Raw genomic sequence first — 27,820 nt, forward strand, 5'->3', positions numbered from 1 at the left:
GGCTGTGCCGACTTGACGTCCCTCGTTTAAATGCTTGTCATTCATCCAGGGATACTCCTGGCGGCCCGTAGACTCGTGCGGGAAGGGCACGTTCCCCCTTACGGGCTCTAAGATGGAAGGGATGGAGGGCGACTTCAGGTCCGAAGATTGCCGGTGCCGGTCTTCACAACCTGGTATGGCGACACCGCTAGTCCAGAGAGGCAGGGGTGTCAAAGCATAAACAACCCCTGCCTCATGGATGCATTTACCAAGGAGCCAAGTTGGTTTCCTCTTTGCTTGACAAGCACGACGTTCGTCAGGAAGAGCTCCACATGGCCGCTGTTTGGATTTTGGAGTTAATTCATGTAGACGTTTTAGGCGTTGGCAGCTCGCCGTAGTGGTCGAAGACGATAAAAAGGATGAACGTGAATGAACGAGTGGATGCTCTGGTCAAAAGTCATGATGAAATTGAAAAGGATCGAGGCCTTCGATGAGGTGCAACCGGCGAATTTCTTGGCAGAATGCCTCAGGCTTTTAGTCTCCTACAGTCTGTCTTACTCAATTTGGTGTGCGGGTGAAAGCTTTGATAAAGACAAGAAGACGAACCTCTTTCTTTGAAAAGCATGTTGTTCTTTAGGAGGCAGAAGAGCTCAAGATGGCAGAATATTGGATGCTGGATTGGATTTGTGTAAAATTTCGGGCAGTATAGTGTTGAGATGTAGACCGACAAGCCTTTTCCCCATACAAGAAGGCAGCCTTCTCCTTTGAACAGTGTGCAAAGATCATGTTCTTCCATTCGTTAACTTGAATATTGTATAATTCCAGGCCATGTAGCGCACATATATGGAGACAGAATCATTGGATGAAAATAAAAAAGCAAAATAGTATTACAACTCAATCGATCTACCTACTGCCCCTCCTCGATATTCGAAACAGTCTACACCTTTGTCCAACAGAAATACCCGTCCTAAAGCCCAGCAATACCCAGTTCCAACGACCTATGCAGTCTTCCTCTTCTTGCGTTTAGGAACTCGCAGGGCCCAGTACAAAAAGACGGCCATGAACGCGTTGAACGCGGCATACACCAAGAGAAGCCCAAAGTCCATCCACCGCTCCGAGAAATGGGCACCAAAAGTAGCAAGGAACTGGTCCGTCTGGGTGTACTGGCAGTACTGACACTGACTAGTTGCATTCGGGTCAGAGATCGAGCCGCCATTGCTATCGAGATAGTCACGCATGTACACCCCGCAGGTCTGGTTGGGCGGGATGCGGATGATTTGGTATTCATTGTTATCGCAATGCATGGGCGCCCGGCCAAGACTGGTTGAGAGAAACCCGGTGGCCAGGTAGGTGAAAGGGTTCACGCGGTACATCCAGATCCAGAAGCCCGGCATTGCGGTTGGGGAGACGAGCAGCCCGCAGAAGCTGTAGCAGAGGAAGACAAGGAATGTAGACATAGACGAGGCCAGGTCAACTGTGTCGAGTCCTGAGATAAGCATGTTGCCAAAGGTGCTGGCCCAGATGAATGTCACCCAGATGAGCAAGAAGATAAGAGTACTGCGCGAATGCACCGCACCCGTGAGTTCAGCATTGCGATAGCAACCAAGAGGGTAGTACCAGCACAGGAAGGTGAAGACTGATAGAAACTAGAGGGACAGATGGTTAGCAACATAAGCGCCTGCTGTAAGGCAGAGTTAATCTCACCATGGCCCAGACTAATTCAACAAACATATTGCTCAGAACAAAAGCCTGCCAGGCATATGTCTTGGACTGGCGCTCGCGGGCTTCGTACAATGTTCGCTGTGTCACGAAGGAGGGCAGCGTCTGGAAGATCAACTGCATCAGGACAATCAGGACAATGAAGACACCAAACATCTGATTCTGCAGGCCCTGTTGGGTGTTCTCTCCCATGAAGAAAGAGAACCCGATGAATAATGCCTGGAATGATTACGTGGTTAGTGAAATGAAAGTGAAATACGAAAGCGGGTGGCAGTCACATACCGAAACGATAACCAGCTCGGCTTTGGCATAGATGTAGCCTGGCGATCGCCAATACTGCTGGAAAACACGATGGCAGACCACCAGGAATTGAGTCGACATTGGGGCGGCGAACTCCTGGTAGTTGGACTTGTCTTGCGAATCCAGCATCGCAGACTCTCGGTTAGGCGAGTGTCGCAGCCGACCCAATTCACGCTGTACCTCTTCATACTCGGGGCTATTACGCCACGCCGAGTGCCAGTCGACCTTGGTGTGCGTCCCCGGGGCGGCCCCAATGACCTCCAACATATATTCGGCCGGGTTCGCCTCTGGTGGGCATGGGTGACCCCCGTTACGAGCGAAATAGTCCAGAAGCGTGGCTGAGTTCTTACCGATGTCTCCAAAGTACATCGTTTTTCCGCCCTTGCCAAGGAGCAGCAACCGGTCAAACCGCTGGAAAAGCATGGCAGAGGGCTGGTGGATGGTGCAGAGGATTGCCTGGCCGCTGTTCGTTAACTTTTCCATCAGATTGCAGATCGACCACGATGTTTGACTGTCCAGACCAGAAGTAGGCTCATCGAGGAAGATCAGCAACTTGGGTCGGGCGACCAATTCTACTCCGATTGTCAGACGCTTGCGTTGCTCGACATTCAGTCCTTCGCCCGGAATGCCTACGACGGCATCCGCATAATCGTGCATTTCCAACAAGGAGAGAACCTGTTCAACGTAGTCGAGCTTTTCCTGGCGAGTGTGATTTCGAGGCTGTCGTAGTAACGCGCTGAATTGCAGAGCTTCACGGACAGTCGACGTATGTAGATGAAGGTCCTGCTGTTGAACGTAGCCGGTTTTTCTCTGGAAGGATTCATCACGCTGGCGGCCGTCAACCAGCATATCACCGGTGATAACTCCGGTAGATACACGGTCGGCGAGCACATCCAGCAACGTCGTTTTGCCCGCTCCGGACACCCCCTAGTTTGTCTTACGTCAGTATATCCAGCTTTAACGCTGCGACTCAGTGGCGGGGTCTGAGGGGTATGGCTGGAATGGAGGATGTATGCTTCTTACCATGAGTGCAGTCAACGTCCCAGGTTTGATCCATCCATCAACGTTATCGAGGATTCGTCGAGGCTCGCCTTTAATGGTGATATCGTAGCATACGTTTTCCCAGTGGAACACAGAGGTTTGCTTTTGTACATGTGCCGAGTGCCCAGTTTCTTCAGAGTGACCGATTCGCTCATCGCCAGTGGCCATGTGCTCCAGGTCGCCTTTGCGACTGCGGCCCTTCTTTTTGGCCTTGTCTCGTGGCAGCACCAAAACTTCTCCCTTCGAGCGTTGTGCCGCAATCAAGTCAGACAATCCCAAGTGGACGGCGGCAAACAACACCGTAAACGCGATGATTATAGCCCAGTTGCGCCAGCGGTGCGCATAGTTATACGAGTAGGAAGTCTCGTAAAACGCGGTGCCGCTCACCGTTGTACTACCGGGCAAGGAGCCTTTCGCATTGCAGGTCTGGAGCGACCTAGGGGTGTTCTCGTACCCGGGGCCTGCTGGAACAAAAGCTGATAGGGCACAGGCAAACTCGCGATCGTGGAATTCATTCGTGATCAGAGCTTCGAATGCGTAGGCAACCGGATTGATCCAACGGATCCACGATGCCCACCCTCGCATATGGGAAATTGGGATTGCAAAGCCGGTGTATAGGGTAATGGCGAGAATCACGAGTGAGGCAGGAACCATAGCCTGAGCAACAGTCTTGGTCATCGAGCCTAGCAGGCGGAAGACCATAGACAGACACATCATGCACGAAAATGATATCAATAGATAGAAAAAGAACGCTCCCGGCTCGCGACGAAGGTTGGCCATGAAGTAACCGACAATATTCATACAGATTGACAGAGAGATCTTGTAAGGCAGGTCGATTACCATGGCCGCTAGGGCCTCGGCGCTGGGATGGTAAAACGCGTACCGATTATGCTTCTCGACCGTGTCTCGCTTGGCATATAGGGTCATGATCTCAAGCATACAGGTGAATGTGTTGAGCAGAACCATGATAAAGATGAATGAGCCACGGAGGAAGAAAGACGAAGTGTCCGCTGGGAGGTTGTAGTACAGACTGGACACAAGTAAAATCTGGATCGAATTGATAATGAGCATGCTGATAGGCACCGAGATCGAGGACTTGGTCAGGACCATGCCTCGCCACAAGCAGAGGCGAACCTGTTCCCAGTATGAGATGGTATATGGGGACTTCTTGCGCTGCAATCGCGACTTGTCGTCTTTCATGGACCGGGAGAAGTCCTGGAGATCATTACTGTTGTACGGATGCTCAGTAGCGAATTGCTCGATCTCATCCAGCAGCTTTTTATACTCCTTGCTATTCTTCCAAAGGTCGGCGAATTCGTCAGGAGAACGGGGCACAGCCTCCTCCATTCCAGGTCGAGCGATGCGCTCTGAAGGACTAGTCATCGAGGTCAGGAAGTCCGGGGTAGTTTGAGATTCAGGGCACTGGAATCCGAGACGCTCGAAGTAGGCTTTGGCGTCAGAAGCTCTGCCGAAATAAATCTGCCTGCCTTCATAGAACACGGTGACCTTGTCGAACAAGTCATAGGCAGCTTGCGGTGCCTGATAGATGGCCACGCATGACGTGATGCCAAAGACATCACTTTGCGTCCGCAGGGTTTTGCAAAACTCCACGGCGTTGGCGCTATCCAGGCCACGCGTACTGTTATCCCAGCATTGCAGCGGCGCGTAGCTCAATGCTGCTTCGGCGATCGTGACTCGTTTTCTTTCACCTCCACTGACGCCACGCACGAAGTCGTTACCCACTTTCGTGTTCATCGTATGGCTAATACCGAACATTGCCATGATAACATCGCGCTGGTGGCGGGCGTAATCCACGCGACTCATTCCTCCAGGAATGATGCGAGGAGCGCGGGCGAGGGCCGCAAAATACAATGTGTCGCCAACAGTGAGTTCCGGCAGGTGATGATCAACCTCTGCAGTGTACGTTGCTTCTCCGCGGAACTCATGGGACATCTGTCGCGCCGTGATGCCGTGATAGTTTATGTAGGACGTCGGGGCCACCTCAAGGCCATAGGTATCGCCGGCAATGGATTTCAGGAAAGTTGAGCACCCAGATCCTGGCGGGCCCAGAACACAGAGCTGTTCACCTGGCAAAACCAAGGCATCGACATCGCGCAGAATGCTCACTCGCTGAGCCGTAGTTACGTGCTTCCGAATGGAGTTCGTGAGCGTTGACAATAGCTTCAAAGGTGCGTTTCCCACGCTCATCTGGTAGTCGATCCCAACTCCGTAACCTCCAACCTCCAAGTGTCTTGCGGCGAATCCAGCAACGCGTCGCAAAGTTCCACCCTCCCCATCGTGTCGCGTCTGGTAGAAGGCTCTTGCCCAGCGTTTGGCATCGAAGTCCGGGCTAAAGGGGTCCAGTCGAGAGTCGTTGCTGTTCAAACCCTCCACGGTCTGGTGTTTCGACTGGACGGAGAACGTGCGAGCGAGTTGCGTGACCTGTTGGTTTGACATCCGCTCATCCCTATCTTGTGCCTGGCCTTCGGGGTCTTCTCGTCGTTCTGTCTCACCCGAGCCCCTGGACAGCGTCGAGCCATTACCCGTGGGCTCCTCCGACTGGGACGAACGCCCCAAGGTCAACAACCCAATATCATCCGTGGAAACTTCGGCATGCTTTCGGGCACCCATGGCGATAGGTATAGCTCACCGAAAAGTTAGAGCTAGGCTTGGGCCTCAGGAAACGTGTTCTCGATCACACTATTGCGGGAGGCCCGGTCACAGGCGCATAACATACCAGTCAACTGCTCGTGGGACAGAGGGGGCAAACAATTACGAACAAAAAATAATAACAGAGAGCCGAAAGCAAAGGCCAGAACCAGCGAACAGAAACCAAGCCTCGATCCAGCAGATGATCTTGTCTGATAACGCAAGGTGAGGAAAGGCCGAGACTATTTCGCGCAGCGCTTATGCGGCCTGGAGGATCAAGGCACATAAATATCACGGCTCTCGAGCCAAACCACTCGCTCAGCAGGGAAGAAAAATGAGAAACCAAGCACTGAAAATCAATGCACAGATTATAATTATAGAATACCATTAGGAAAATGGCGATGGGGCACCGACAGCAGGGGATAATCCATTTTTGAGGCATGCGAGACCCCGAGCCAGGAATGTTGCCGCCGTGGCAACAACACCAGTACCACCCTCAACATCAGGGATATGCTCATCAGTGGGGTAAGCACGGTGGCGTGCATAGGGAGAGAGGTTGACGCCTTGCAGACAGCCTTCCAAGTGTGGTTCGGGGTGGATATTGCTTTTCCCAGATCAGCTGGGAGAGTCGGGGCTGCCTTGCAGTTGCTCTGGTGGCCAATTAGAAGCACCCTTGGCCAGAAACATGCATAAAGGAGCCATGGTCGATCATGGAAGCACCCCCTTTGGTCAAAAACATCCTTCCCCACGCTTGCGAGTGGTTTCGTGCCATGACGAGCACCGGCGCCCATGCATGTCCTTGTCGTTGGCATTTCCAGGCACGGTTTTCTAGCGTCTCCTGGCCCCTAGTCCTTGGTTACAACATATCACTGCAGCATTCATGTTTCCTTCCAACCAAATTGGGAATCCGACCCTGACGTCCCAGCCCCAATTGCAGCGCGCTGGTGGTGGCCTGGCGGTCTCATCCCTTGCATTATGGATGCACGTAAGATGGAATATTAATGTAGATATAAACCGAAACAGCACTCTGATCCGGTGCAGGGACAAGAGTAACAGCCAAGTTACTTTCTCGGCTGCCTAGTTTGCAACATGGCGTTCCTTCAACGGCACGTCGTCAACCACTTCATGGCGCAAAACGCCTCCCAGGATTCCGGTCCGGCAGCGCGGGTCGTCACGGCCGTAGATGACTTCATCCACGCCCATTCCCCTTCTACCTTGGTCCTCGGGGCGGTTTTCGCGACCACGATTGCCGTCTCGCTGCATGTGGTGCTCAAGAACACCGTGCTGCACCCACTCCGCAATGTCCCTGGCCTCTGGTTCGCCGGCTTGACCTCGTGGTATGAGTTTTACTTTGATGTCATCCGCAATGGAACGTACATTCACTATTGGGACGACTGGCACAAATCTTATAGTATGATGTGAAGTCGGTTTGACTCTTGGTAGAAGCTGATTTGGCCCAGATTCGTCTATTATCCGGGTGTCACCCAACCATGTCCACGTCAACGACCCTGAGTTCTACAAGAAGTAAGCGGCTACCCCCTTTTCTGAGATCGTGGGCACAATGCTGACTTTAGCAGGCTCTTCGCCATCGGATCTCCGTTTCGAAAAGCTCGTTGCTTCTATCATGCGTTCGGCTTATCCAGTGCCATCGGATCGGAGTGGGATCCTAAAACCCACCACCGTCACCGTGCCGCCATGAACCCGGGTTTCTCCCCGAAGTCCTTGGCCTCGTTCACCCCGACGATTCTTCGACATACTCGTGGATCAATGGATGACATTGCGGCTCGCGGGCGCAAGGGAATGGCCATCATCGTGCCCCGCCATGCGAAGTCTCTGACCGTTCGTCCTGTCTCTCCTCGCTGGAATGACCTTCTCACTGACCAATGGCCAGGTCGACGTCGTATCTGAAGTGACCTTTGGTCGGCCCTTGGGCCTCATTGGCTCTCTTGACGAGGAGCCAATCGTGCTGCGAGATCTGTCGGCATTTATGAGCCAATTCCACATGGGTATGAGTTTTTCTGCTGTCACTGGGAATAAATCCGTCTAACCTGGAGAAATAGTGAAACACATTCCCGCCTGGAGATGGTTGCTCACCAACCTTCCGGGTGGCCTATCAAAACAGCTCATGCCGGGATACTTTGATCTCCGTGAGGTAAAATTTTTCGTCCGCTAAAATGGACCCTGTATTCAAACTGACTCCATCTAGAAAGCCTTGGACTGCGTCAACGAACTGATCGAAGAACGCAAAAACCAAAACCGCTCCCAGGAGGAGTACACCGAGGGCGCCGGATTTATCTTCGAATTGCTGCTGAGACCGAACCCCAAGAAAGGTTACAAGCCCCCAGATGCGGCGGCCATGGTCGATGAGGGATGCGCTTTCATCGTGGGCGGCAGCGATACCACCGGCTTCACCATCGAAGCCGTCACCTACACCGTCCTGAAGTACCCCGGTGTCTTCCAGCGCTTGCGCGAGGAGCTCGACGCAGCTTCATCCATTATCAAGGATGATTTCGATATTCAGGCCATCTTGAGACTGCCGTGGCTCGTATGTTCTCTGGCTCTTCTCTGTCCCATGTGCCCGGTTAACTGTTCTTTTTCCTAGAGCGCCGTGATCAAAGAGACGATGCGTCTATTCACTCCCACTCCTGGTCCGCTGCCTCGCGAAGTCCCTCCTGAGGGTGTTCAAGTGGGCCCCTATTTCCTTCCTGGCGGTGTATGTTTCCCTCCCCCTTGTTCATATCCCACTCACCCATGCTAACATCCCCGGCCTGGGTTCAGACCATCGTATCCCACAGTCTCCAAAGTTTGCACCACAACCCCGACATCTTCCCGGACCCAGAAAGCTTCAAACCGGAGCGATGGCTCGGAGAGCAAGGCACTAAGCTCACCGAGTGGTGGAACCCGTTCAGCAGAGGAACTCGCTCTTGCATCGGACAATAGTACGTAATCAATCTCAATCTTCCGTAGAAACCCCTTTTTCTTCTCTGTTCCATACAGCTGACACCGCTCGTTAAGTCTCGCTTTGAATGAGATCCACAGCTTCATCGCGCATCTTTTCCTGCGCTTTGATCTCGAGCTCTTCCAGACCGACGAAAGGAGCGTGGAATGGGTGGAGCACATGTTCACTAAGTTTCGGGACCCTATCCAAGTGAAGGTCCGGAAGGATCGGTGGGCTGAGCTGTAGGGTCCAGGCGATGGGTTTTCTATGTGATGTTTTGCAGGTGCGTTGGGCTTTCGAAAGCCAGACAAGACCCTCCCGTTATGTGGAGTGTTTTGTATGCCGGCTTGGCCATTGCAAAAGTTGTTTGTGGAAGGAAAATTGATTGAAAGTGCTTCTGCTTGGTTGTTCCCTTAAGCTAAAGGACGTTCAGTGACACTAGCCCCGCTTGTCTGTTCAATAACCAGCCAAAAAGTAGTAAATCTGAAGTTGAAAGAAAATCAAATCCTTGCCCTACCGTTCCGATTGCTCTCAGGTGAGAGACGACTCATGTCGATCCTTGTAATCTGCTCAAACGGTTCTCCATCTGACTCAGACGATGGGTGTCACCAGATTTGTAAGATATCGGCGAGATACGAAACTGTTGAGGATAAACAATTGAATGTATTCAACTATCCCAACGAGATGAGCTGATCAAGTAGACGGTTGATGAGGGAGAAGAGGACCTTCTTTAGGCAAACGGTGAACGCTTGGCAGATTGAAACCTCAGGCAACAAGAACATCTACACCCCATCGCGTAACTAGATGTCTATAAACTCACTTCGTTTTCGAATGTACTTTTAGACTTCGGTAACTATAATAAGGCCCTGCTTTCGACAATTTAAAGGTGTGCTTCGCGCAGAAAGTTTTGATGTCGCATAATTCTCCGGCCGTGCTCTCTATATATAATCTTCCGTGTGGTTCTTGCTAATTTCCACCGACCAAGTGTAGACGTTTCAGGGACTAGGTATACCGCAGTGGTTTAGAACGATTATGATTAATACTGAATTGGTTGATTGATCGATATAGGAAGAGATGAGGTTTCCTATGGTGTTGCCTATCTAGAAGGTAATTGGTGACATGTTTGAAATCTTGCCTCAGGCATCCAAATGCCTACACCAAGGACTGCGCATCTGGCTTTCCTATTCATAGTTTATCATATCATAAAGTCCTAAATTCACCCCAGATGACCTATTCACATAGGATTCCTCTTCGTAACCAAACACATGTAGACCAAGTTAAATTCACTCAGAACCAATCATAACCCCCAAATCCACCACGAAGATGTATGATAAGAGTTCAAAGTTGAGATAAAACGTATTTTTCACATTGACTTCATTCATATAGATATTCGGAATATAAAAAAATCAAACAAAGGTCACAAATCCCATCCAATCCAATCGGATCAGATATAGATTCAGATATAAAATCAAATCAATCCGCCCAACAACCAACAAGAAGAAATGAATAAGTAAATACTCAATCAATCGAGTCAATCAATCAACGAATCACCGCCAGAAATGCAACAGCAGGTTAGGCATAATAGCAACAAGCAAGCGAACTAATACACATGATAACATAGATTGGATCAAAGTCGGAATCAAGGCTCAGTCAGGGGTTAGCTCAAGAGCAAGAGACAGAGACAGAAGATCGAAGAATGGAAGGTTCAAGGTTAAAAGGTCAAAAAAAAATGTTAGAACAATAATCACACAGAAAAAGAAATCATTAAACCAGGGCCCTGGAACTAGTCATTTCACCATATCTACCTCTTCCCCTCGTGGTATCGTAAGCGTTGACAACGCGCATCTGCTGCCCGCCCTCGTCGGCCTGACTGAATGCATACCCACGCTGCTTGCGCATGCGCTGCACCTGCCGGACCTTGCGAATTGCCTTCTGGAACTGCTCCATGCGCGGCCGGTAGTCCTGGACATTATATTTCTGGATCTCCTGCACGTGATGGTAGTGCTGCGGGTAGTACATCCGTTTGGCGTATTTCCAGGCGTAGTCACGCAGGAGGCAAACACAAGGTAGCACCACCACCATGAGGTAGAAGACGGGAGATTTGAACAGCCGCGGGATCGTACCGTAGTATTCGGTCGAGAAGCCGATGGCCGGCGCGGCGTACCCGTACGCCGGCAGGAACGCCAACCAGATGACCATGGAGCCTGGGATGGCGATAAACGTGTACTTCGTCCAAATGTTGGTGATCAGCGCAGCCTTGCCAAGCACAGTCGCCAACACGGCTGTGTACAGAGCTGAACCCCAGACCCAGTGGCCGGAGACCATACCGTCCGCTTGGGGCAGATCCGAGTAGTAGATCAATTCGGAGACGATGTAGAGTAGCAGCGAATGGTAGAAACCGTTCAGAACCCACGACCAGAAACTGTGCCTCTTGAAGAACATCCCTTTCTGTCCAAGCTGGTACAGTTGGGGATATCGATCTAACAATCGGGCAGAAATAAACTGGTCGCAGATGCCCATGGCAAACGGAGGGAGCACGGTGAAGAAGACGTTATAGAAGGAAAGAGTCCATGATTCGTAGATGACTTCACCGGAGAACGCGTTTTGGAAAGAGTACTGTACTCGTTAGTAAACGGCAAACGATAAGAAAGTGCCTGACATACCCAAAACTGGGTCATATAGAGCGCAATGTTCTTGTAGAACGAGTACAGAATAACCCGACTGATACGATGATAACTCCACGCGCCATGCACCAGAAGCAGTTTGCGAAGGAAGCGGAACTGGGCAATCGACACATCGGCGGACCGAGCGGCTTGAAGACCCTCGACACCACTGATACCGACGCCGACATGAGCGGCCTGGATCATAGACACGTCGTTGGCGCCATCACCAATAGCAAGCAGTAGCGACTTGAGATGACGCTTGACCAGCTTGACCACCAGAGCCTTTTGAAGGGGAGAAACACGACTAAAAGAGTTAGAATTTTCCTACCGAGATGGAACGTGAGACTTACCAGCAAACCACTGCCTTACACTGAACCGCCAAGTCCAAGAACAGCTTCTCCATATCCTTCTCCAAAGCAAAAGTTAAGGACCGTCCGTCAATCACAAGGGCCAACGGTTCGGTTTCCCCGGAGGCTGCCTGGCTTTGAACGGCCTGCAGTTTCTTAGTTATGTTGTCCCTCGTAGCTTGCGCTGTTTCCTCGTTGATAACCAAAAGGGTCATATCTTCCGAGATCAGCTTGCACGACATGCCAATATTGATAGCCGTTTCCTGTCGGTCACCAGTCAAAACCCAGACCTTGATTCCAGCAGTCTGCAACGTGTGTATGGTATCCGGAACCCCATCCTGCAGACGATCCTCGATAGCCGTGGCGCCCAGCAGGTAGAAGTCCTTCTCGATTAGCTCTGACGCCTTGTCCAGCTCATCTGCCCGGTTGCCGCCGACCGTCGTTGACGCCTTGTCGTAGATCTGGTACCACTGCTGGAACTCCTCCTCCGGAATCTCACGCATGGCCAAACACAGAGTTCGAAGACCCTCCGAGGCATAGTCTTCCAGATGTTGCAAGGTTGCTTCAACGATGGGATTATCTGAATTCAGACGCTCCAGGATGACCGTGTCGGCACCTTTCGTATAGATACGGACCTTGCCATCGGGGCAGCGGAAAATCGTTGACATTCGCTTTCGGGTGGAGTTAAATTCGCAGACAGCAAGGAGCTCATACTCATACTCCTGACCACCCACGGTGATGAGCACCGATCGCGGCTTTCGGTTGGTGAATTGATAACCAAGCTGGGCAGCACCCTCAACCAGAGCTCCCTCGTCTGGAGACGCGGCCTGATACTTGATCTCGCCCGGCTTTTCGTCGTTTCGCTCTGGGATGACGGTATGACATGTAGCAAGTAGAGTCAGGAAGTGGTGCATCGCGTCCCTGGTCCGATGGGACTGCAGGTTATCGCGCAGTTGTTTGAAGTTGTGGACTCCGACTTCGACGCCGTCTTCGACTGTGGCTCGTCGGTCTTCTGGAATATCCTCGCCGTATTGAATCCCACCGATCGTGCACTGCTTGAACTCCATCATGTTGCAGGTCAGTGTGCCCGTCTTGTCGGAGAAGATATACTCGATCTGGCCCAATTCCTCGACCAGTGAAGACGTTCGACAGGTTGCCGGAGTGTCGGTTTTGTCGTAGTAAATATCCATATCGGAATTGATCAAGAACGCCTGTGCATACTTGACGATCTCTATCGTCACGAAAAGCGAAATGGGAACAAGATTCGAGTAGAGAACCCAGTAGGTGAAAATATCGAGTACAAATTGCTTCACCGGGTTGACGCTGCCGTAGGCCAGATACTGAAGTCGGTCGGCCTGGGTCTGCCGGATGATCAGGTCACCCACGGAACTAATCACAGAAAGAGCGATCAGAATGCCGACCAGCATCAAAATCTGGACGTTGACCATGCGCTCGACCGCGGTCCGCTTGATCGGAGTTGCCGTTGCATTGCGCATCAGTTTCGTTTCGTGACCGGTGAAGACAACGATTCCGTGCACCCACGGCGTGTTTCGCAGCGTCGCACCTCGCAGAAGAAGCTGATCCGGAGCTAGAGGAAGCTCCTTCTCTCCCCCTCCGGCGTGCATGGTCAACGTCGCCTCGTAGGTGTAGAGACTGCTGTTCGGTTGTTCGGAGCGAACGCGGCCGCTCAGTCGGCTGAGGTCGGCCGGACTTACGAGGTGGGCGGTTTCGGGAATGGCCTGCTTGATTTTCAGATTGGTCTCTCCGTCCAGATTGGCCGTCTCGATATAGCACAACCCTTCCGGTTCTGAAGATGCCAAGAGCACCAGATCGGCCGGGAAAGGCTGTTCGGACTCCACCCGGACAATATCGCCCACCGCTACATCAATCCATTTCGTATCGTGGAACGCAGACCCTTTCAGCACCTGAGTTTTCGAGTAGTTCAGACTCTTGTCTGACGTCCTCCGCTTATAATCTTCGACGAGTTCTTTGATAGCGGAGACGAGCAACACAATCAACAGCGGACCGATGGTGGTGTATCGATTGGTCGGAGACACGTTCGGGATCTGCTGCAGAACAGCCGTAAACAAGAAAAACAGGTTGGCGTATTTGGAGAACTGCTCGTAGAGGAACTTCGGCAGGAAGGTGATGATATTGTATTTGGCCGTGGACACGTGGTTGTCGACGAATTTGTGCACCGCGTTGGCCGGAGGATTATTTAACACGATCATGCGAGGGCCCAGCGTAGACGGGTCGACCTTACCGCGGCCAAAGCCAAACTTGAAGCTGGGCTTCTTGGGCTTCTTGGACCGGGGAGCAGCGGCCGCGTTCGTTTCGTCCGGGTCAGCGCTGTCGATGCGAGCCGCCCTCGCGCCGTGCTCCGTCAGCGGGAGATCCATCTCCGAGTATTCGGGAGCCATGCCCAGCATGTGCTTTGCTCGGCCCATCAGCCCGCCTCCCAGGCCCAGAATGCTATTCCGCTCGGTGGCTTGCCGTACGCGATGGCTGGAGTGTAAGGGGTCGTCCCCATCGTCCATGTTGTAGTATCCATGGTCGTCCTCGTAGTCGTCAACGGAATAGCGACGGTAGTTGCTCAGCCCGGAAGTCTGCGAATAGGTCCTCGAGACGTCGGTTCCCATATACGGATCGGTCATGTAGGCTCCCGACTGGACGGGAGGGTGCGCGGAGGTCATCGCACGGGCGCCGGGGTGTTGCTGCTGGAGATGCGGCGGCGGTTGATGTCCGCCGCTGCCGCCGACGAAACTATCGTAGGAGACGGAAGGTCGCGGTTGAGGTTCATCGGAGTCGTTGATGTTGAATTGTCGCAACAAGTGTTCATCGTTGACCGGTGGGCCCTGTCCCGGATTATACAAGGGAGTTGGTTCCTCCAGCTGCAGCAGATCGTCATCGCGGCCAGCGGCTGGATGAAGTCCTGGAGGCCTACCGCTGGCCATGATGATGGGGGCGGATAGACACCGTCAAAGCGATGGAATGCCCCTGGAGCATTGATAGGGGGGAGGAGAGGGAGGGGGGGGATGTGGGAGCACGAGGACGGTGAATATTAATGCGCGGGAGAAAAAGGTCAGAAAAGCAGAAAAGAAAAGGGAGAGAATATTATCGGGGCCAACAGGAGAGGAAGGGAAGGATGAATTCTGACTGCCTTCGGGGGGGAGATGCGTTTTGGCACTAACGAGTCCGGGCGGTGCTGATTTATGGATCTCCGTCTGTGGCTGGGGTGTCGCGGTTTGGCTTTCTTAGCTTTGGGGTATTTTTAGAGAGCGGAAGGGTGGAGATCTCTATTATCGCTGGAATTAATTTATAAATCTGGAGGGCATCTAGAAGATCTTTTTACACCGTAATGGCAGGAGACGTCTGGATCGTCCGATAATGGAATCTCGTGCAGTTATGACGTCCTTCGGAACTGGCCTGAATGCCCGTCTAGAACTGCCGCACGCCAAACAAAGGAGACCACAAGGCCTCGTGGTTTCAGATTTGTGAAAGAAGGATTCGATGTTGAGTGTCTAGACTCTGTCGGTTTCGACCCTCAGATCCAGTCATTGCGCATTATTGGTTATCATACATCAATTGCTTAAATCGATTTTCTCTACTATTCCATCCCCTGTTCACCAAAAACTGCTCACCGATCATTCTCTGCGCGGGATTGCTCCGCGAGACCGCCCTTGGCCCGTTTCGCAAGATCGGCCTGAAGAGCCTTGTCGACGATCGCGTTGATCTCCTTGACCTTCTCCAGCGCCAAATCGGTTTTCTTGACGAACACCATCGCTTCCACGGGCGAGCCGGAGAATTTGGACAAGAAGCAGACGTCGCCGGCGCCGTTCATACCGATGATGACGTCCGCTTCCGACGCTTGTTCTTCCTTCCGCGTGGCGTCTACGATCACCACCTTGCCCTCGTCGAATGTATGGAATGTGACGGAGAGCGGCTTGTGCGTGATGTTCAGAGGAACCGGAACCCGTTCGTCGAGTCCGTAGACGATCACTTGGCCGTCCTTCACCACCGCATCGGGACGACGGAAATGCTGCAGTCCCGCCATAACGCCGATGCAGGCCGCATCAATCAGGTTTCCATCGTAGTCGGTGATGTGGACGTCCGCGCGAACGCCCCAGCAACTCACACCTTTGAGGATGCATAGCGATTCCGTATCGAGGGCGTTCGAGTGGCGGACAACTCGGTCGAGGACATTCGTAACGTAGGTTTCGAGATCTCCTTGCCTAGAAATCATGAGCGACGCCATCAATATTGCGGGAGTGCACAATGTAAAGCCGGAACAAGGAAGAAGTTCGTCTGGGCATCCAGGACAGGAGCATGTAGGTAGCTTACCGGCCATTATCCCAAGCCGGGGAGCCCATTGCAGTCAGCTCCAGGGCGATGGTAAAGGTCCCATCGAAGGGACGGTCATCGTGAGGTTTTGTAACTTCCGAGGAGATACGCACGATCAACCTCGTCTTGCCAAGCTGCACCTTCACATGTCCGTACTCCTCGCCAAAGGAAACGCTCAAAGAACGGAACTGGTCGAGATGGCGGCCGTCCAGTCTCACATTTTCGCGCAGAGCATTGACGATGAAATCGCGCTCAGAAATGGAGAGCGGTGCTTCTTTGTTCATGATTGAGGCGGAATCGGCCCCGGCGGGGACTTTGATCTTGAGTGTTGCGACTTGGGATTTTTGCTCCTCCGCGGCGGCGTCATAAAGCGGGTTATCGTTGTTCCCGGAAATTGGGGTGTCCGCCAATTAGAGATGGGACAACTCAGGCGGTGAGCCATGAGAAGGCAGGTTGGCTATGACCGACCGCTTGCCCAAGACGGACTAGTGTAGAGCTTGGCTGCAGGTCTGCACGTGATCAGCTTTCTCTAACTAGGCAAGGGGCAATAAACCAAGGCGGTGTGAGTGATCTGCCAGGACCGTTCATTCAGTCTCGATTCTCGGCTTCTCTGCTACCACAGACTACAGCCACCATGACTACCGGTATGAAGTTCCAGATCTCGGTCATTTGCATCATGCGCTAATATTCCATCAGCCCACAGACCCACATTTGATCCCGTATGTTCGCTGACTCCGTTCATCGCTGCGTCGACTGACCACAATTACAGGCGCAAGGGAAAGAGGCCCTCCGCGGCCCGGCATACCACCAGCGACTTCTCCCGGCGCACACGCACCTAAAGACTCGGTATGTTGCACACTTCCTCCGCCGAACTAGCTAACAACTTCCAGACAACTCGGACAAGGCGGCGAAAACGAATCCCAGCAACGCGACCTGCGCGCCGAACTGCTCCAGGCCGAAGCCGCTCACTTCGCTAAGAAGAACGGTGTCCCTGTCGATACGCCCGCCCTTGAGAATGCCGCGCCGAAACGTCAGCTAGAAGGAGCGCCGACCAGTGAAGAGGGACTAGAGGAAGAAGACCCGGAAGCGAAACGGCGGCGAATATTAGAAGAAACGCGAGATATTGATGCAGATTCGGACGGGTCAGAAGAAGACAGTAGTGATGATGACAGGTTAGTTGGTCGTTCGCGTATGAAGGAATTCGCTGACTGGCTCTAGTGATGACGACGAGGACGAGGCTGCCGAGTTAATGCGAGAGCTGGAGAAGATCAAAAAAGAGCGACAGCAGCAGAAAGAGAAAGAGGTATGTATCGCGTGAGAGATGACGAGATTGTCGCTTACGGTTTCTAGGAACAAGAACGCGCCGCTGAGGAGGAGGAGCAGCGGGAGGTGGATATTGCGCGAGGCAATCCCCTGCTGAACGCCCAGGACTTCAACTTGAAGCGGAGATGGGACGATGACGTCGTTTTCAAGAACCAAGCTCGGGGGACCGAGAACAAGGGCAACAAGGAATTTGTCAACGTACGTGCGCTGGAACTGCTGACACGATCTTGAGCTAATGACTTCTAGGACTTGCTGCGATCTGACTTTCACAAGCGCTTTATGGTAAGTTGACTGAGCAATCTAAATGGATGTCTACTAATGAAGTATAGTCCAAATATGTCCGGTAGATTGCGAGTTGCCGCTGCTATCTAACTACACTTCAATACTACTTCTCGAGCGCATTCTTAGGAAGACAAATTTCAACAGGGCGGACTTTCTCGAAGGCTGAGTCCCTCCCAGAACCATAGCATCGGGGCAAACTTATAAACAGCTCAAGTGAACGCATCTGCTTGCCTATCTCGAGCATGGCTATGCCCAACAGAGGTGCTTCAGGATGCCGGGGCTGTAGCCCCAGACATAATGCTTGTCGATTTGTACCTAGATCATTGATGTAGCGGACTTACCTCCAAAATGGCCTGTACAAGTATAAACATAGCTTTGTAGTCGTGAAATAACCTCCAAACCATCCCACCGACTCCAAATTGCCGGCAAAACATCCCCTCCTCTCCACCGCCCGCCCTCACCAGCCGACCACCGACCGACAATCCCTCTTGCATTGTCCATCAATTCACCAAACCACCGAGTCAATCAGGAAAAATTGCTGGACAAGATCGATAACATGGACTCTCAACCGTCATCGAAAGCATTGCACAGTACGCTACCTGAACCATCCCCGCCTGCTCCCTCGGAATCGACCGACAACGGCAAACGTACTAAACAACTCGTTAGACCGCATCAACACCGACGTATCGCAATTACTGCAGCGATTCGAAAATATCATGGCGACAGCTACTGTACGTATTTCCTTGTCAGTTATTTGACCGATCAATTTGGGCACGGGAAGATAGACCGATGCATGTAGAGATACTAACAGAACCAACCATCCAGGTCGAAAGCACAAGCCACACATCCACCGCCGTCGAAACTTACCAGCTTGATGTCGAATCCACAGCTCTAGTGCGTTTACCACCAACTAACTAGCCTAACTATCTCTGCCCTGCCTATACTGCTCCTTGCCAATTTAACCAACTCCACCCAAACGAAAGACGAACGCAACCCAGCTCACAACCCCCGGTGAAACAACAGGTCCGCGCCGCAGAAGACATCCTCTCCCTGACCCGCACGATGAAAGAAACATGGCTTTTTGGGAAACTGGACACGCTTGGTGAAGACGAGGCGGATGTGAAACGTCGGGAGAAGCTAGAGCAAGACGCGGATGCGATTCAGAAGGCTGTTGAGGATGGCGGGTTGTTGAAGGCTGCGAAGTAGTCTTTATCTTGCTGGGTTTATACCTGCGTAGGCTATGGGTGTTCTTTTTGAGGGAATGGGTTGTATTTTGTATGTATATTGGGCTGATTGGTTGATTTGGCTCCTGGCGAGGTGTTTTGGGGATGGCGTTAGACTGGTTCTTCTTTAGATATGGGTCTGGTTGGGTGGATGGTGTATTATGATTAGTGCATTTGATTAAGCAATTCGGTTGAGATTGCGATTGGCGTTTCTGTTAGATTTTTATTTGTGTATCTGTTGGGAATTGGGATTGGTAAATGACATTGAAAACCCATGGTTATTGTAACTCCGCGGCGGGGCAAGTCAGTCATCATATCTATCGCAATCTCAACTTCACCTTCTCTCTCCATCCTCCATTCCTCGAACTACGAACCAACCAACGAACCTAGCTATCTGAACACCCACACCCACAACCAACATCTATATACAATACTCTTCACTGGGTAAACCAGCTCTTAACAACCACCACCACCACCACCAAAAGACCAAAAGCAAAATGCCCCCATCACCACCCACGCACCCACCCCTCCTAGGGAAACAAAACCCCCTAACGCTCATCGTCGCAACAACCCCAATCCCCTCTTCCTCCGCCTCCAACCCCGCCAAGACACGTCTCGGTATCGGCCTCAACGGCACCCTCCCTTGGCCACGCATCAAAACCGACATGTCATTCTTCGCGCGCGTCACGACGCGTCCACCCGCTTCTATCCCAGGGTCCACGAACGCGATCGTCATGGGACGGAAGACGTATGACTCCGTTCCGGCGGGGTTGAGACCGTTGGGGAAGAGGTTGAGTGTGATTCTTTCGACGGGTGGGGAGGGAGGCAAAGGTGGGCTTGGGGAGAGGGTGAGGGGGGACTTGGAGAGGAAGTTAAATAAGGAGAGGGAGCAGCTGGAGCAGAAGAAGCAACAGGCAGAAGTACAGGGACAGGCAGATGGACAGGGACAAGCACAGTCCGGATCGCAAGCCAACACCTCGGAAAACAAGGAAGAGCAACCCGGCAAACAAACCTCCGCGCACATCTCCACCTCCCTCCCCCAAGCACTCGAAACCCTCGCCCAACCTCCCTCGACAACCGGCCTCCCCGAACTCGGCCACGTGTATATCATCGGCGGTGCAGAGATCTATGCCTCGGCGCTGGACCTCCCCGCGACGCAACCGGTGCGGATCGTGATGACGAACGTGGAGAAGTTGAACCCGGGGGAGACGTTCGACTGCGATACGTTCTTCCCTGTGGACGAGGAATTGGAGGAGGAGAGGGGCTGGAGGAAGGTTGGTGCGGAGGAAGTGAGCGCGTGGGTGGGCGAGGAGGTTACTGGGGAGTGGAAGGAGGAGGGGGATGTGAGGGTTCGGATGGTTGGGTATGAGAGGGTTTAGTTTCTTTTATCTAGGAATTGAATGCACTGGGTTGTGAGATGACCAGGGAGGGTGGAATGGGAGGATGGGGTGTAGGGAAAAACCTGTCTACTGGTAATAGGGCTCACGTTCACTGTAAATAGTCTATGCATTCGGCAATAAAACCAACTCTTTCTAATAAGCTATCAGTCCATCCAATGGACAAGTAATGCAATCGCTCAAAACAAGAAGACAAGCTAGGCCAGGCTAATATACACCAACAAGTATGGTATAAGAAAGAAAGAAAGATAGAAACGCAATGAAACAAAATATATGCGAGCTGGGAATAGCAGCGTCAAAATATGCATACCTTACCACCACCAGAAGAGGAATATGAACAGACCAAAGTTCAGGGCCACAATTTACAAGCCAAGAACAATAGAGCCAAAAGCGATATCAGGCTATCACTCGTTCTGTTTCATGAACTTCACGAACGCCTTCTTATGCACCAGGCCAGCGTATTGTCCGTTCTGAAGAACGCACAGATACCGCAGCCCCAGCTTGGCAAAGCATTGATATACAAGGTCAATCGGAGAGTGGATGTCAAGAGAGATAGGTGCCTGGAAAGCAGGTCAGTATTGAATGACACACACTAGACATGGGAAGGGGAGACCTACAGGGTCAATATATTGCCCAAAATCCACATGATCCGTCTCGTCTCCTTCGCCGTCCGACAGAACCGAAGACGCATCCAGCGCCATCAGACACAGCGTATTATCCTCGTCCTCGAGATCATCCAAGGCGAACTCAAGCTCTGGAGCCGGAATCAGCCCCGTGAGAATGTTGTCGCGTAGGATGGGAAGACCGCTGTCCAGTTCGCCTGCTACGAGCAGGTTCTGCAGTTTCGAGCGAAGCTCCGTGGCGGGGACGAATGGGGAGTCGGAAATATCGATCACCCGGCTCTTGCGGACCGGCCGGACGATATCCCCTAATGCTGCGTCGGACATCACTTGGATCTTGTTGTCCAAGAACGGGTAGGAGTTCATGTCGGTGAGAAGATCCTGCTGAAGTCAGTATTCATCCTGCCTCAAGATATCGGAGTACGTACGTAGATGCTGCGCGGCTCGATCGCATCCGCTGTCCACTTGGCGCACAAAACGGCAATCGAGAAAGGCAGCACATGGTCCAGACTGCCGGTCAGTTCGAACAGGATCACAGCCAAGGTCACCGACAACCGGGTCACACCGCACATCGTGGCTCCCGCAGCCACCATAGCGTATACGCCCGGGGTCACGCAGGATTCCATGCCCGAGGTGGCGGGACAGGAGGACCCGAAGAGGAAAAAGCTGGGATACTTCACCACCAGGTACTGTGCAACATGGCCGACAATGCGTCCCATGAGGCCGCCAACAACCATCGACGGCACGTAAATTCCCGCCGGAGCCTTGATCCCGAAGGTCACCACGGTGAGAATGCTCTTGATAACAAACGCCACGGAAAGATAGCTGATGATCTCGCCGATGCCATCCTCGCCCGGACACAGCCCCGTGCGCGATGTGGATTCACGCTTACACGGACTGGCCAGCTCGAACAGAAGCTCCGAAACGGGCAGCTTGGTATACCGGTTCCAGAAGCTGGTCACTCCGGTGAGCAGCGCTACGAGCATTACCTCGAGCATTGGCCGCCGCTTGATGATGGGGATTCGGCGGAAGGATCGTGCCCAAAAACTAGATGCCTTGATGAAGAGAGCGCCCAAGACGCCTCCCATCACGCCCAGCAAGATGAAGATGGCCATCTCGAAGAGTTCCCAGTCCCCGAGGTACCGCACCTCGAAGAGAACAACCTTACCCGTGCCATAGGGGTTCAGAAACTTGAGAGACAGCGTCGCCGCAATACAGCAGAAGAAGGTTCTGAACAGAGTCTTGGGCGGGAAGTAGTAGCTAACTTCCTCGAGACTGAACAGAACACCACCGATAGGAGCTCCAAACGCAACAGCCACGCCGCCTGCAGCGCTCGCACTCAGCACCTCTCGTCGCTTCCCGTCATTGTGACTGTACTTGGCAAACAATCGACAGCAGATATTCCCCACGCACGTGGCGATATGTACGTAGGGACCCTCCTTGCCGAGACTCAGACCAGATGAGACGCTGAACACAAGCGCAATAGTTTTGATCACCAGCGTCTTGAAGCCGAGGTAGCCGTGCAGCACAAAGCCACTGTTGATGACCTTCACCTCGGCCACCCCGCTACCGGCGGCGGAGTAGTAGACCATGTCGGGACGAGTGCGAATCGGATAGTAAGACTGTGGCCGGTCTTCCGACTCAGGCGAGTCCTCCGCGTTGCGCTTTGTTCCGCGCGACGAGGCAGCCCCGAGATCCTCGTCCAACGTCGTCAACGAGACGGACGAGGGAACCACCGTTTTGGTAAGCAAAGTCAGAGAGCAAGAGATCATAGACAAGAGGAGCACCCAAAACACGAACATGGCAAAGTCCACGCCCTGACTTTCCGTCCGCGACGGTCGAAGCATCCTCGACCATGACCGCCATGCCGCACAATCCGACTCGTCGAGACAGCAGCTCTGCCGACTGTGGAACCACCGCGTCGTGCAAAAGCCCTCTTTCAGATCAAAAACAAAGTCCTCTGTAACGTCCACAAAGTACGCGATAGCCGCTGTTATGCAGCCGATAAGAGCCACCAGAATCCAGCCCTGAGCCCCGTCGAACCATGCTAAGAGTCGACCCCGAATGTCCTTCCGCCTGCGCAATTCGCGCAGACGAGCGCCGTCGGCGATGCTGTCATGCACCCAGTCCGTGGAGGTGAACTGATCGTACCAGGTGCGTTCGTCCAGAAACGACGCCGTCATGCCATCTTTCGCCGACGCAGCGAGACTATCCGCGTGTTCTCCATCCAGACTACTCCGCCGACTGAATCGAATATTCTGCGAATTGGCGCGGCTATGATGTCGGGATCGACGCAAACTCCCGGCTAGCAGCGAATGTCGAAACGGAATGTCAGTGCCGGAACCGCCGGATAGATTGGTATAAGACCGTCGCAGAGCTCCTTTGCGTCCTTCCTGCTGCTTCCCTAACAGACTAGTAGTCTCCCCGACCTCCAGCGGCGTATCGAGCGATTCATACTGGGTATGGGACTCGGACAGAAGGCTGTGGCTTCGTCGGAAAGCCGCAGGGGAGGGCGGAGCGGTTCGCGAGGCGGACATAGGACGATCCGGAGGGTCAGCGGAATTTTGGTCCTCGTCCGGAGGGAGGTGCGGGAAATAGGAGGAAATCGAGCGAGGCATGATATTATTTTTTAGAGATGGCGGTGACGAAAGTCGGGGTTGCCTCGGAGTTTAAATCCAACGCGCTATGACCTTGTGTTAGGACGGTCCTCGGCAGCCTAAAGGGGCCTAAACAATCACGCACCGACAAACATTTCTCATCTCCAGATGAGAAAACAGTCGGACAGACAGATCAGAAAGGAGTGGTGATGTGATGGGCAAGCAAAAGTCCGACCGCAATGAATGATACAGACAGATTCCCCGCAATTCTCCAATAGCGAGGAGAGCCCGAAGTTGAAGAGTCGAGGACGATGACCCTCGAGACTGAACAAAAGGGGGAGTGGGATGAGGGAAAGACGGAAAGATAAAATGAGAATCAACAAAGAGGGGCAGTATTAAAGGAGTTGGAGACTAGTCCGGGATTAAGATGGCAGACGAACAATGCGAAGAATAGTGCATCTTGGGGTGCAGGCAGATGACCCGCTCATCGGGGGGCGCTAAAAGCACATCATCTGATGAAGATCCCCGTTGGCCATCAGGACTTGGGCTGTTGCAGCACGACCGGTCTGACTCTGACACTATCTCCGTGTTGATGGCATGGCAATGGGAATCAAGAGTTTTGAACCATGGATCTTCATTCCTCATCACACGTGGACTGTCACGCGTCCATTGCCCTGGCTTTGTCAGCATCACTATCAGTGAAGGTAGGAATCAATATCCAGTATACGGAGTATTTGATTATGATCAAGATCCATTATCAAGAAAGATCGCATCATCCAGGCCTGATAGCCACCAACGAATCTAGACTCGCCATGACACCGCGCATCGTCCTTCCCCGCACATTGTTCGTAACCCGAGGAGGACTGAGCTCTGTCTCGCCACTCGGGGAAGCAAGCTACTGCTTGTACCTCTCCGGGGCCCGAGGGATTCTAAACCAGTCATCGGAAGGCAATGTACCGATGTACATCGACATCGCAGGGACGGTCGCCGGAGAGTGGCCTCAATGTCAATTTCGGTGGTGGGTAGCAAGCCGTGACCCACAAGCCATGCAGCGTGCATCGCGGGTTCTAATTCATGCTATGCGCTGTCGGCGCCCAAAGCAAGGTTGATTCTAGTTGAAGTCGATCCTGATTGATGATCTGCACCGTTTCTGGTTTCAGTTGTCGACGAGGCGGGATTTGAATCCTCTCAATATATTCCTGGACAAGGATACGGAGGATGTACGGAGTAGAGTGGATGGAATGCGGGGATCATCCCTCCGCTGAGAACTTTGGTCCCTTGACGTCCGAACACGGCAGCAATTGTCTTGATTCAGGAATATCAACGCCCAATTGCTACACGAGGCCCCTCCAGATAACAACCACCTTGCTACGAAAGTACGATAACAAGCTATCCCATTGGAATGGTGTCTCAAGTAGCCTTCCGGAGGCTGGTCGTAGTAAAAGCAATGGCGAGAATTATCAAATTTTATTTGAACTCAATGCGTCTAAAAACCGAACAATAACAAAGGTATCCGTCAGAAGCCCTGCCAGTAAAATCAAATCGCTATCCATATTTTAAACAAGAAGAACCCTGCGTCCGTTAGTGGGATGCCCCGGAAAGTAAAAGATGGATGACTTACGCATTCACGCAACCGTCGTTCTCGGGGTTGTCTAACACACAATTAGCTTTCGCCATCGACATTCAGACGACACACTTACTGGTAACCTGTGCCCATTTACCCCAAACCACCTTGCCTGACGTAGTGACCATTCCCAGGTCACTGACGTTGACTTCGATGATGGTACCCCGACTCAAAACTCCAAGACGAGTGTACAGCGGGTTGTTGGGGTTCTTCTGGACATTGAGGATAGGGACCTGAATCGTAACGCCGAGCTTGGGGTGGGTGACATTGGCCTTCTTGTAACGCAAACCCATGGGTCTAGGAAGAAAGTCAGCCGTCATCATCCATCATCATCCATCACGAATCCGATCGACAAGCCATACCGGATGAATCGCTCGTATTTCACATTCTGTCTCGTGAAATCCTGACCGACGAAAGTGGGTTTCGTGATCATCCGCTTCCACGCCTTCTTATGGGTCTTCTTTCCTGTGTTCACCACCTTGAACATCTCCTCCTCCGAGATACCGCGCACTTTAGGAATGGGCACGGCGAACTTGGCGGCCTTCTCGTTACGCTTGTCCTTGATGGCGGAGGACAGGGCCTTGGCGTTGGTGGCCTCGGAGCGGTCGAGCAGGTAGTGCGGCACGGCGGACGACAAATCGGCGGCTTCGGTGTTGGACTTGACGTTCTTCTCCTCCTGGGCCTTGATGCGCTTGCGCATCTGGATCTTCTCCTTGTGGCGCTGCTGCTGGTGCAGCTTGGCCCGCAGACCGCGCAGGTTCTGTGCATCCTTAGAGGCCTTGTGGCCTTCACGGGCCTGCTTCTTGCGAGCCTTCTCGTCGGCGTCAAATCTGTGGTGGGTTAGACGTCAGCCATCAGGTAGAGGTAATGGAAGAAAGGGATTGATGCGTACCGCTTTCCGTGCAGCTTCTGCCATCTCTCGACGTATTCGTTCTGAGGCATGGTGGCGGGCTTTCCTCAGAAATGTGAAGGTTGCGGAGTTGGAAAGATTGGATGGGAATCTCTCGATAAGGATTATTTGGGCCGCCGGAGGGCTTTTTTTCATTTTTCTCGGCGTGCTGATTGGTAGGGAGACTGGGCGGTGGCAAAAATCTTGGAGGGCGGTGGGCGGTGAGTCACGTGTTAGTTTGGGGTTAGGCTGTTGCCTGAGGAACCCACATCAGAAACCATCAGTCAGTATACTCGAGGGATATTGTTGTTTCTTCTCGTCTTCTTTTTTCCTTGTCTCACTGGGACTTCTACCTATATCCTACTGTTATTGAAATGAGCTCTGAGTCGTAAGGCACCTAGGTTCGTTCACGACTAGCATAGCAACAGAAAAGCCCTAATTTGAACTGAGATCGGATGTATATTAATGGCACTCTGCTAGAGTACGGAGCAACTAGTAAAGAGATAATCGCAGAGTGTTTCCCTTGGCAGTTACTGCAAAGTGATATATGTTACTATCAACATACCAAATTGAAACTGGTTCTAATTAGTTGTTTTCTCTCAGACTGTCAGATATTCACTCTATCTGCCAGTTTTCAATTTTGGGTCATACTCGCTGGATATAGATCTAAAGGTATACTATTTGAAATACGCCTTCTGGAAGGACTTAATGTATCATCAAACAATCTACAATCTATCGCACCTACTCGGTGCGGAGATCCGCGCCGCCCCTCCCAGGCGTGCCACGGTAGGCACCGAAACCTCAACCAGGCCGATCCCGATCAGACGATCCGCCAATGTGATCTGAAGTGGCGCAGGCACAGGCACACGGAACCATCCTTGCGGTCAGCTCTATATCTCTCGTCGACGTTTTTGATTTTAAACAGTGACTGAGTCAACGTATAACTCTCTACGATTTCCTCGATCTTTCCTCCGGTAGGTTACACTAAAGACTCCTTACCCATGGTCCTGGACGTGGAAATTTCCATGTCCTGACTTTTACCGTCTACTAACTTTGACTCAGACAATGCAGATAAACTAAGCACTATGCACTAAGCAATGATAAATGATGAAGTCACTCGGATCCTTATTCCAGGACTTAGCCTTGTGAATCATACTCGATCGACACCCATCGCTTCATTTCTATCTAGTCCGCTCTAGTCTCCTCAGAAACTGAATACCTATACTTGCTACCTATTCTAAGGTACTTGTTGTTCACCATGAACGTCTTCCCCGATCGACCCAGCTTAATCACGCTCGAAGCGCGTCCACGCTCGCACGATTCCGCCGTGATCGCCATCCTGCTGGAGGAGCTACGGTAAACAGGGCCCATCCAGCCCATCACATCACATCTCATTAGGACTGACCTAGGATATAGACTCCCATATGAACTACACCTCACAGACAGTCACGTCCCTCAAGTTCCTCATCTAACGGACACCCATTCCAACGGGGCACAAATCGGTCTGAGCGACGTCGTCTCGATCGCGTCGTACCTCGTCGCCCAGTACGACAAAGAACAGAGAGCCATCTCCTACAGGAACGGGACCAAAGAAGCCGCGGAGATCCAGGGCTGGGTGGGACTTTTGTCTGAGCGGTCCAAGACGCCGGCACAGGCACAGGCCCAACGGAAGGCACAGACACGACGCTCCTCGCCATCGGACGATGCACAAGCCCGGGAGAGTCGGGTGCAGGTAGTGCGGAAGATGTTACACCTGTACCTCCTAATGGAAGGACGGTTGCAGGATCGGAAGAGCGGGGGGTATTTGGTGGGGAGGAAATGGTGAGTCTTTCAGCTCTTTCCCTGAGGTTCGAGGGAAATGACTAGGTGAAGCTGACCATTTGATGCA

At 52.4% G+C, this 27,820-nt stretch overlaps 10 protein-coding genes across 10 annotated transcripts; 5 read left to right on the forward strand and 5 right to left on the reverse strand.

Moving 5' to 3' along the window:
- Positions 1-977: 977 nt before the first annotated feature.
- On the reverse strand, positions 978-5,670 carry CDR1_3 (Multidrug resistance protein; the record flags this gene model as incomplete). The annotated part of the gene is made up of 4 exons (XM_046084898.1): positions 978-1,625; positions 1,684-1,917; positions 1,981-2,925; positions 3,022-5,670. The coding sequence occupies 4 exons, from the start codon at positions 5,668-5,670 to the stop codon at positions 978-980; spliced, it is 4,476 nt and encodes a 1,491-aa protein (XP_045940861.1).
- A 1,107-nt stretch (positions 5,671-6,777) lies between these two features.
- Positions 6,778-8,872, forward strand: LDX57_003255 (cytochrome P450; the record flags this gene model as incomplete). The annotated part of the gene is made up of 9 exons (XM_046084899.1): positions 6,778-7,099; positions 7,149-7,212; positions 7,266-7,527; positions 7,580-7,694; positions 7,749-7,840; positions 7,895-8,233; positions 8,291-8,401; positions 8,467-8,627; positions 8,704-8,872. The coding sequence occupies 9 exons, from the start codon at positions 6,778-6,780 to the stop codon at positions 8,870-8,872; spliced, it is 1,635 nt and encodes a 544-aa protein (XP_045940862.1).
- Positions 8,873-9,979: 1,107 nt separating this feature from the next.
- Positions 9,980-14,952, reverse strand: DRS2 (aminophospholipid-translocating P4-type ATPase DRS2). Its single transcript, XM_046084900.1, has 3 exons — positions 11,640-14,952; positions 11,290-11,593; positions 9,980-11,242 (listed from the first exon to the last, which is right to left on the reverse strand). Exons 1-3 carry the CDS (start codon positions 14,588-14,590, stop codon positions 10,391-10,393), a joined length of 4,107 nt encoding a protein of 1,368 aa, XP_045940863.1. The 5' UTR covers positions 14,591-14,952; the 3' UTR covers positions 9,980-10,390.
- Positions 14,953-14,976: 24 nt separating this feature from the next.
- Positions 14,977-16,352, reverse strand: RRP45 (exosome non-catalytic core subunit RRP45). Its single transcript, XM_046084901.1, has 2 exons — positions 15,978-16,352; positions 14,977-15,868 (listed from the first exon to the last, which is right to left on the reverse strand). The coding sequence occupies exons 1-2, from the start codon at positions 16,259-16,261 to the stop codon at positions 15,274-15,276; spliced, it is 879 nt and encodes a 292-aa protein (XP_045940864.1). The 5' UTR covers positions 16,262-16,352; the 3' UTR covers positions 14,977-15,273.
- Positions 16,353-16,611: 259 nt separating this feature from the next.
- Positions 16,612-17,647, forward strand: CWC15 (spliceosome-associated CWC15 family protein; the record flags this gene model as incomplete). Its single annotated transcript, XM_046084902.1, has 8 exons — positions 16,612-16,621; positions 16,674-16,696; positions 16,747-16,823; positions 16,868-17,149; positions 17,196-17,280; positions 17,328-17,498; positions 17,547-17,582; positions 17,630-17,647. The coding sequence occupies 8 exons, from the start codon at positions 16,612-16,614 to the stop codon at positions 17,645-17,647; spliced, it is 702 nt and encodes a 233-aa protein (XP_045940865.1).
- A 651-nt stretch (positions 17,648-18,298) lies between these two features.
- Positions 18,299-18,788, forward strand: LDX57_003259 (RNA polymerase II mediator complex head subunit MED22; the record flags this gene model as incomplete). The annotated part of the gene is made up of 3 exons (XM_046084903.1): positions 18,299-18,313; positions 18,408-18,476; positions 18,606-18,788. 3 exons carry the CDS (start codon positions 18,299-18,301, stop codon positions 18,786-18,788), a joined length of 267 nt encoding a protein of 88 aa, XP_045940866.1.
- A 293-nt stretch (positions 18,789-19,081) lies between these two features.
- Positions 19,082-21,203, forward strand: LDX57_003260 (dihydrofolate reductase). The gene has a single exon (XM_046084904.1). It carries the CDS (start codon positions 19,303-19,305, stop codon positions 20,182-20,184), a length of 882 nt encoding a protein of 293 aa, XP_045940867.1. The 5' UTR covers positions 19,082-19,302; the 3' UTR covers positions 20,185-21,203.
- Positions 20,775-23,440, reverse strand: LDX57_003261 (uncharacterized protein; the record flags this gene model as incomplete). The annotated part of the gene is made up of 2 exons (XM_046084905.1): positions 20,775-21,203; positions 21,251-23,440. 2 exons carry the CDS (start codon positions 23,438-23,440, stop codon positions 20,775-20,777), a joined length of 2,619 nt encoding a protein of 872 aa, XP_045940868.1.
- A 1,662-nt stretch (positions 23,441-25,102) lies between these two features.
- NSA2 (rRNA-processing protein NSA2) lies at positions 25,103-25,985 on the reverse strand (the record flags this gene model as incomplete). The annotated part of the gene is made up of 3 exons (XM_046084906.1): positions 25,103-25,340; positions 25,406-25,873; positions 25,936-25,985. 3 exons carry the CDS (start codon positions 25,983-25,985, stop codon positions 25,103-25,105), a joined length of 756 nt encoding a protein of 251 aa, XP_045940869.1.
- A 1,205-nt stretch (positions 25,986-27,190) lies between these two features.
- On the forward strand, positions 27,191-27,757 carry LDX57_003263 (uncharacterized protein; the record flags this gene model as incomplete). Its single annotated transcript, XM_046084907.1, has 2 exons — positions 27,191-27,288; positions 27,349-27,757. The coding sequence occupies 2 exons, from the start codon at positions 27,191-27,193 to the stop codon at positions 27,755-27,757; spliced, it is 507 nt and encodes a 168-aa protein (XP_045940870.1).
- Between the last annotated feature and the right edge of the window lie 63 nt (positions 27,758-27,820).

This window comes from Aspergillus melleus (assembly GCF_016097325.1).
Source record: "Aspergillus melleus strain CBS 546.65 chromosome Unknown contig2, whole genome shotgun sequence".
Taxonomy (NCBI): Eukaryota; Fungi; Ascomycota; class Eurotiomycetes; order Eurotiales; family Aspergillaceae; genus Aspergillus; species Aspergillus melleus.

Coding starts and splice junctions, on each gene's coding strand:
- DRS2 (XM_046084900.1), bottom strand. CDS start 14,590: ATGGCCAGCGGTAGGCCTCCAGGACTTCATCCAGCCGCTGGCCGCGAT. Junction 11,594..11,639: donor TGTAAGGCAGTGGTTTGCTG/GTAAGTCTCACG, acceptor TAACTCTTTTAG/TCGTGTTTCTCCCCTTCAAA. Junction 11,243..11,289: donor TCTATATGACCCAGTTTTGG/GTATGTCAGGCA, acceptor TAACGAGTACAG/TACTCTTTCCAAAACGCGTT.
- RRP45 (XM_046084901.1), bottom strand. CDS start 16,261: ATGAACAAAGAAGCACCGCTCTCCATTTCTGAGCGCGATTTCATCGTC. Junction 15,869..15,977: donor CCGGCTTGGGATAATGGCCG/GTAAGCTACCTA, acceptor CATGATTTCTAG/GCAAGGAGATCTCGAAACCT.
- LDX57_003260 (XM_046084904.1), top strand. CDS start 19,303: ATGCCCCCATCACCACCCACGCACCCACCCCTCCTAGGGAAACAAAAC.